At 39.5% G+C, this 8,538-nt stretch overlaps 1 protein-coding gene across 1 annotated transcript; it reads left to right on the top strand.

Annotated features, from left to right (window-relative positions):
- The first annotated feature begins 2,179 nt into the window (after positions 1-2,179).
- Positions 2,180-6,738, top strand: ndufa4a (NDUFA4 mitochondrial complex associated a). Its single transcript, XM_036589770.1, has 4 exons — positions 2,180-2,371; positions 5,069-5,157; positions 5,583-5,643; positions 6,392-6,738. The coding sequence occupies exons 1-4, from the start codon at positions 2,330-2,332 to the stop codon at positions 6,446-6,448; spliced, it is 249 nt and encodes an 82-aa protein (XP_036445663.1). The 5' UTR covers positions 2,180-2,329; the 3' UTR covers positions 6,449-6,738.
- The last annotated feature ends 1,800 nt before the right edge of the window (positions 6,739-8,538 follow it).

Here is an 8,538-nt window from a genome sequence, read left to right as displayed (position 1 = left end):
AATTCAATAAATGATTAAAATATACAGAGAAAATGGGACTCCTAACAACAATACAAGACCTGGTAGACCACCAACACTGACCCCATCAGATAACCTGTTCTTGAAACTTTAATCTTTGAGAGAGAGGAGAATATGAAGCTCCACTCTTCTAACAGATCAGAAAAAAATCCACAGGTGTTTCTGTGAGAAGACAACTCAACACTATGAGTCTGAAAGGATATGTAGCTGTCAAGAAGCCCTTAGTGAGAAAAGAAATAGACACTAACAAGTAAAAAGGAAACTTTGCAAATGAAACGAAAAAGCTGCTGGTGTTTTCAGAAAAATGGACTGACCACACCCAAGTCCAGACCTCAGCATCATTAAGTGTGTTTGGAATTACTTGGATTGTGAGAAGCAGAAAATGCAATTTACAAGACTGAACTTTGGAGAAGGGAAAAATATGTCTGTAGATTTCTTTCAGAGACTGAAAGTATCCTGAAGAGAATAAGAGCTGTAAAGAAGGCAAATAGTGAACACAGTAAATACTGAAAAAATGATACTGATTTAGTAGAGGCAGTGTAACTGTCTGTTAAATACGTTTTCTCTTTTTTTCTGATGCTAAATTGCCATTTTGACTGCAAATTAAATTAACAAAGGGTGGTCTCTGACTTTTGCACAAAATACAAGGTGTATGTCATCAAATAATCAGTTTAGAGGCTGTCGGGATGACTAGCTTTGCTAACTATATTCAGTCTATAAAGTTTCACTCGCCTGAATGTAGTGCTAAGTAAGCAGGAGAAATGTATGTTGCAAAGAGGTGTACAATATGTTATACTCAATTCAGTCATAATGGGAAGATTCCCCCGTGCCAGTCCAGGCCTAATCCAGGACTGAAAGGGATTTTCAGTGGTGAATCAGCATTGGCATTACAGTTTAGTGTAAAACTAACTGTATGAGAAGCCAGCTAATATCTTTCTGACCAAGTGTGATGTAACAGTCAAAAATAAGAAATGCAGTCTGATTAGCACAGGCACTTTTCTGTAGAGATCTCAGCTTTGTGTAAATTGTCTTTTTCAGAAGAGAGTGGAGTTTAGAGCAGGTCAGATGGCCCTGGAGGGAGTCTTCTCTGCCCACCTGTCGTATTCGTGACATGGCTCCAGAGTGTCGTCGTTTGCCTCCGTTTGCTCAACCAGGACTCTCTGCAGAGAAAGGTTAATGCTCAATTGAGAGCAGAAAATGAAATTGCAGGGAAACAAACACGAGTGGGTGTCAGGGAAGGCAATCTGATTAAAGGAGTGAGCGGAGGAGAACTGGCAGAGCAGCAAAACCCTACATTTCCAAACTCAGCGTTTAAACAGCCTGCCCTCGGGGCAGCTTCACTCAAACACACAGTCTCTCTCTCTCTCCACCTGCTGATCAAAGTGTAAAAAGTAGATTGCGTAAAAAGTAGATTATTTTCCCTACAAATATGCTTGAGTAGAATTGATAGTATTATTCGAAATATACTTTTTTATTAGTGCAATTATTAATACCAATAACAACACACATCACTACTAAATGGGTAAATTAACAGCAGCAAAATAATCTAAAATAACACAAAGTGAAATACGATCAAATAAACAAATAAACAAGATAAAAAAGAATAAATAATAACAACAACATAAAAAAATACAAAAAGAAAATCATAATGACAGCCAGACAGTGAGGGATTCAAAATATGTTGCAAAGCACCAATTTTTTCTTTTTAAATTTTTGCAGATAAAATACAAAAATTAATAACATATTGTACATTGTATACAACATATTGAATATTGTAGTAACAAAAGATATATTGCACAGTTAAGCTGTGTCTGATTTACAGAAGAAAAAATAGACTTAAGTAAAAAACAGACAAGAAACACAAAAATAAAGCCATAAGACAACTGAAACAGTGATTCACTTTCCTTCTTAGAAAACACAAGAAATCCTTCAAAACTATGATTAACTGAGTCCATGGACGCTCACCGAGATGGCTGTCCAGAGCACTGCCGTTTGGAAGTTACCCAAACAAACGTTTCAGGCAACTTTTACAACGTAGATATATCAACGTTAACGTTAAAAATATGTCTGTAACGTGATGAAACATAGTCCAAAGCAAAATACGCCTGCTAAAAGCTGCCGAAACAGATAAACCCTTATATTGGAGGTAGTTTGTGGAGACAGGCGGAGTGAGTGTCTGTGTTGTTTTCTCTCCTTATCTGGTGACGGTGAAGCGCTACTACTATAAAACCGAGTCCGATTCCTGAGGCCGCGACTTAATCCAGTTAGCTGGGTACAGTTTGGGAGATTTAAATCATCTCGATCCGCAACGATGCTGGGTACTGTTGCACGGCAACTTAGAAGCCACCCCGCTGTAAGTAAGACCGAAATCGTGAATAGTCTTAGTTTTTTACGGTGAAAACTGTCAGTTTGTTAGCTGCGTTGCTACGGAATGCAGGAAGCTAGCGTTAGCGGTTAGCGACCGTGTTTGTCTCTTTGTCTCGTATTTTTATGCAGGTAGGCGAGCAGTTTTCGCATATTTACAACAACCACAGCTAGAGAATAATTTAGTTTGCACAAACGTGCCGTTTTGTTTAACGTTTGTCAGCTATTTTATCACGACGTCTGTAATCGTTAAAACGTGACGTGTTAAGTGTCAAAAACAGGTCGCTTTCAGATGCGACCTCAAGAGCTAACGAAAGGTCAGTACTCGCTGTGATCTGACCGTGTGGTGTTACAGCGGTCACTGGTAGACTGTATTTTGTGGTGGTGTTGGTGTGAAAGGGTACCCCGTTCAAAAAAACAAAACAAAACAAAAAAAAAAACAAGTGTTAACGTGCGTTGGACCACGTTAGCTACTTGGCGGCCCACCCAAAAGGCCCCCTGTCACGTGACTTCAGGACCTCAAGGACGCGCTGTGTGAGCCGAGGACGAAGTGTCAAGTGCAGCTATGCACAATTTTCACTTCCTATTTAACACAGCAAAATAGAAGTGTTTGCATTTACCTTCCCGTCTGCAGTAGGTTTGCTTATCTGCTAAATTTGTACGGCTATTGTTTCCACTCTTAAAGGGGAGCACCGCCGTTTTTTCAAAATTTCTGAATTTGTAAGTTTCTCTATAATAAAATGCTTCATTGTAGAGAAACTTACAAACTCTAATTTCTTCACAGTGGTGGTGACAGGAAACAGGGAGCACAGTGTCTACAAGACAAACATATATCTATTTACCATCCAGAACCACCACTGAACTTGCACATCTTGAATTTTTATATGTAATGTTGATAATAGTAAAATAGTCATAAATCTGAAAAAACAAGCTTTCTCTGTAAACTGTTAACTTGCAATGCTATGCGGGTACCTCTCTGCCATGAAGCCAAATTAAGCCAACACGTTATCACAAAACTATCATAAAACAATGTGTCAGACACCAGGCAGCATATATCTACCCATTTCATGTAATAAGAGGCATTAAACTCTTCAGATGTCTGTTTCACCACCACTGTAAACAATTCTGACTTGGCAAGTTCCTCTAGAACAAGTTATTTCATGTTGAATTACTCTGAATGGCTTTGTTTACATCTCAGCCATTTAATTTTGTAGAAATTTTGAAAAATCAATCAGAGTTTTCCTTTAGCTTTTGGCCATTGTTTGGTGGGGGTGAAAAAATTTCAATACAATATTGGAAAAATGACATTGAAATGTAAAGCTGTGCTGCTGGTATGCCCCTCAGTCTTTTCCAGTGGTCTCTCATTTGCAATCTTTCATGGAAATCACTTTCTGATCAAAACTAGGCAGTTGGTTGAATGTGTTTTTGTATTATTTCTACTGCAGTTGGTTGGGGTTTCACACAAGGACATGCTACTTTGTAATAATTTGTTGAAGTAAAATTTGTAATTACCAATCTGTATTTGCCAAACCAATTTTTTAAAGTTTATGAACTCAAAACGTTAGAGGCTTAGGCTATATATATCTGAGTGAAAAGTAGACAGATTTCCTTACAAATCTGCTTGAGTAGAGGTGTTATTGTTTAAAATATTCTGGGAAGTACACATCCAATAAGATGCCATTTGAGTACAGGGAACTGAGAAACTATGCATGCTTTAGGGTCAATGAAATAGGTGTCCAGAGTATTGTCTTTTGGAAGTAACCCAAACAAGTGCTTTAGGCTGCAAGTGGAAATGTTTTATAAAAAAAAGAGGCCTCATTCACCAACTGTTCTTAAGACATTTCTTCTTAAAACCCACTTGCACAGTTTTTAAAAGATTCTGACTTTCACAAAGGTTTTCTTATTTTGGATTTGTTCTTGGGTAAGAACAGAATCTACACACACTCAACAAAAAAGGTGTGAACTATTATGTGGTTTAAGAACATGTCATGAATTTGACTTTCTTAGGACCTTTCTCATTTAAGGAAAAGTAAAGTCTTGGTGAATGAAGCCCATTCTTTATTTTCTGAGTCACAGCTGCGGTGTGTGCATGTATATATAATTAAGGCTGTGTAGAGTCGATGCCAATTTGGCACATTTTAGTTAAGTAAGTAAAATTGATTTGAATTCTTAAAACAATTGATATCAAAAATTGCATAGAACCTGAAAACATGCGTGTTATGTACCTGTAGTAGGAAATGGTCCCATGTACCAGTGTTTATTTTTAAGTACAGAACAGCAAAAGCTCATTTATAAGGGCTAATTTCCTCAAAGTGGTATTATACTGGTTTAAGAAGCTTTTTGGCATGGTGTTTGAAAGCTTTCAGTTTTGCGGTTTCTTGCTTGTTTATATTTTCATCATCACTCCAGACACAGTAAATCACATTTTTGTTTACTTGTGCATGAGCCAATATTTATTCATTAACCATTAACACTTGGGAGGCGTTGGGGCCCGTTGTATATTTGTCTCCAAGTGTTCCGTGTGGCCTCCGTGTCTGACACCAACAACATACTTGACCACTGCCTGGTTAGTTTATTCAGCCACCTTTTTCTTTTCAAAGTTTGCTGAGAGGAGATGTCAGCTCATTTACATCAACTTTTATGACCTTTTATGAATGATTTTACTCATCTATCTTCCTCTCCTTAGCTGATCCCCCTCTTTATCTTCATTGGGGGTGGGTGCACAATGTCATTGACTTACCTGGCGAGACTGGGCCTCCGTAACCCTGATGTCTGGTAAGATTTAGCAACACCATCATCCAGCTTTTCTTTGTAGATGCATTGAAAGATGCCTTTTAACTCAAGGGAGTTTAGATTTAAGAAAGTAACCTCAATGTTTAATTACTCTTACTTTATAAGAGATAAGCCTGATACATAGTGCAGGCTTGCAGTCCCAGTCTTATTGTTAAGTGACTAAACATGTCATTAAATGGACTGAAGTGAGACTTTTTAAAACAATGTTTTCACAAATGCAGCCATGTAGAGCTTTCATTAGTTCATGTTATTGAACAGTTTGACAGGCTTCCCTAAATTTGTTGAGATGGAGATCTTAACTTGAATTGGTTTCCCCTTGCAGTTAAAGGCATTGTTACTCCATTGCACCTCTTTTTGTTCATGCATGCCTTCATTTTTCATTCACTCATTCACTCGCTCATTCACAGCTGGGACAAATCGAACAACCCCGAGCCCTGGAACAAACTGGGGCCCACTGATCAGTACAAGGTAGGAATACAAATGATTAGTGCTAAAACTTGTTTGGCAGATCAGGGGTTAATAATGGCAGGTTGTTAAGACTTGAGGATAAAATAGTGTAATGGTGTTTTATTTTTACTAGAGTGTGTGAAAATAGTGGAATAAACGAATCTGCTGACATGTGTGTATATCTCATGAGCTGCAGACAGTCTGCATTGAGCAGAGGATATGAGAACAATTAAAAGCTTGCTTTAAATATCTGCTCACGTCTCAAGGTTTTGCTGTTTAGTTTTTGTAACTAAGCCACGGATTTCATTACAGTTATAAAACTGGTCTGTGACGGCAAAGATGGGGGGGATTGTGTGGGGTATTCCCAGCATTACTGAAAAGCACCCAAGTGTTGGTAGTTATCTAAGCCTTTCAGTGTTGCCGTGTTGCCTAAGGGGATCAAATTAAGAGTTCTGGCAGGAGCGAATGACCGTATCAGAACCTAATCTCCAATCTTAATGAGTTTAATTCATTAAGCCTTACATAAGCTCATTTTATGCGAGCTCCGTTACTAGTCACAAATCTAATCAAGCAGTCTCCTTAATGCGAATTTGATACAGCGCCAAGTTAGACACTTAAACATGGTTCGAAGTTATTGAATTTTCCAAAGAGCTTGTTAAAGTAGTTGGTTGTTGATAAATTGCTAATTTTGTTTCTCAATCTCCATTTCATGCCTATTTGTCATTTAAAAATGAACTCTGATTGGGATTGTGTCCTTTTCTGTGCTCAGTTCTTCGCTGTGAACATGGACTACAGCAAGCTGAAGAAGGACCGCCCCGACTTCTAAAGCGGCATCATCCAGTGAAGCCTCCTGCAACACTGCTGGACCAAAGGCTTGAGGAAAAACAAAGAAAGACAAACTAAAGAAGCAACCCGCACATTGTTCTCCAATGCCCTTTCCCCCAGCCCAACATAAGCAAAGAGGCTAAACCGCACAATTTTGTCTCTGCTCAATTGTTGAGTCCCACTTTTTTTTAATCTATTTGGGCTACGACTTCTTGTATTTTCTCATTGTTTATGGTTGTCTACAGCGACACAATAAAGGAGGCTTATCTCCCTTGTACAGAGAAAATCATGGCCATGGGTCTTGCTTGTGTTTGTTGTGCGTGTGTGAGGGGAACAGTCTCTACTAAACATTCTCTACCTCACATCTCAAAACCCATCCTGATAGTCTGGTGAGTACAGTTATCCCAGTCCCTGAAAGTGAGAGTCAGAAAAGTCATCATTCTAAACTAATTAGCTCCAGCTCTGTCATCCTCCATAGCTCCTACCAGCGTAACCTTTCAAAGAGCCAAGTGTGGTGCAATAATGGCTGTCTTCCAAGAGGCAGAATTGTACAGAAATGCCTGGAGTGCCTGGTGAAAGTACAGTAGTATTCTTGGCTCACAGAGACTGAATGAGCAGTCAGATTTCCCTCCTTCCTCACGTTTCCCCCGTCTGTCCTGCTGTGCTCCTGGACTTTGACAGGTCCTGGCTGCTGGCCAGTTCTACACTTTTAAAAACATTGTCTCGTCTGGATAGTTCCTGCTGGTTCATGTGCAATTTAGCATCTTCTATTCTCGTGAGTTGACAAGGTTACATTGAAAGGATTCATGGTAAATGCGACGTGGTTAAAATTAACTAAAAGGCGCAGGATTATTGTTATGTTCTTGTCTGAGGTCATAGGTTTTCTGCAGGTATTTGGAAATGTCTGTGTGCCATTTGCCTATTCTACCTACTTTTCTATGCCATGTGGGGACTACAGGTAACAAGCAAGGTCAATGTGTTATTTTTGAACATTTCAAACGTAATCAAACCACACAATCTCAAACCCTAGAGAGGCTGTGAGGGTCTGGTCCTCGGATCAGTGCAGAAGGCCACCTTGTATCTGAATGGGATTTATAGCCTCCTCCTGTGGCAGTAGCAGCAGTGCCAATTGGGTGCCCTGGGCGAAAGACATAAATAAATTCTGCCCCTCAACACATTTTCCAAAGCCAAGAAAAATGTGTTTTCACCTGCCATTTTGTCTGATAATATACGAAGCCATCACCATGTACCAAAGAGAAAAGGCTATTGACTAATCCACAAATAAGTTTACTAGATTTCACTAGACATATAAGAGCAGGTCAGTGTAAGTGGTGCAGTGAGGAGCTCCCTATTATAAACGTTTTGGGGACTAAACTGGCATTTAGTGATAAGGTTTTGGTGTATAGCTTGGATTATACTAGCTGGTTGGGTGGGTTGGTAAATTGGCTCCCACACTGCTACCAGTTTTATGATCTAGCTTGTGCTTCTGCTATAAATTATAGCACTATTAAGTAGTAGCCGGTTGTTACAACTGTCCAACCCAGATGGTTCTATAACACTGTCGATTGCAAATAGTTCTTCATATGTGTCAGCTGAGAAAAACTAATTTCTCCTGAAACACAACGCCTGTCTTGAGCTGGTTAGCCAACTACGGATGCTATAATTTAATAAAGAAAATGCACATCATAAACTGGCAGCAGAGTGGTGCCCCCAGCGGTCTGGCACCCTGGGCAATTGCTTGTTTAGCCCTGCCTCAATCTAGCTGTGCACCTGCACTTGTTTGGCCTAATGCTTTTTGAGTCAGAGGTTTTAAAGCAGGAAAACAGAACTGTGAAGTGCAGGTGGACCACAGGACTGGAAGTTAGAAACACTGGTTTAGTCAGTCTTGATGTAGGACAGTTGTTGTCTAACCCTGGTCCTGGACCACCCCTGACCTGGGTTTACAGGTTTGCATTTTAAGGCCTGTCCCAAAAAGTGCCTTAAGTCCAATGTTTTTTGTTTTTTTTTTTCCCCCAAGCCCACATTTTGGAGGCATAATGTACAGATATATAGGGCAAGAGACTGCAAGGGCACTAGGTTTAAAACATGGAT

The sequence above is a fragment of the Colossoma macropomum genome, unplaced genomic scaffold (assembly GCF_904425465.1).
Source record: "Colossoma macropomum unplaced genomic scaffold, Colossoma_macropomum, whole genome shotgun sequence".
NCBI lineage: Eukaryota > Metazoa > Chordata > Actinopteri > Characiformes > Serrasalmidae > Colossoma > Colossoma macropomum.
This window is presented reverse-complemented; position numbering and strand designations above follow the sequence as displayed.

Bases quoted from the DNA above. Each gene is read 5' to 3' on its own strand.
- ndufa4a (XM_036589770.1), top strand. From the start codon at position 2,330: ATGCTGGGTACTGTTGCACGGCAACTTAGAAGCCACCCCGCT. The intron at 5,158-5,582 runs GTAAGATTTAGC...GCTCATTCACAG, and splicing joins CTCCGTAACCCTGATGTCTG to CTGGGACAAATCGAACAACC. The intron at 5,644-6,391 runs GTAGGAATACAA...TTCTGTGCTCAG, and splicing joins GGCCCACTGATCAGTACAAG to TTCTTCGCTGTGAACATGGA.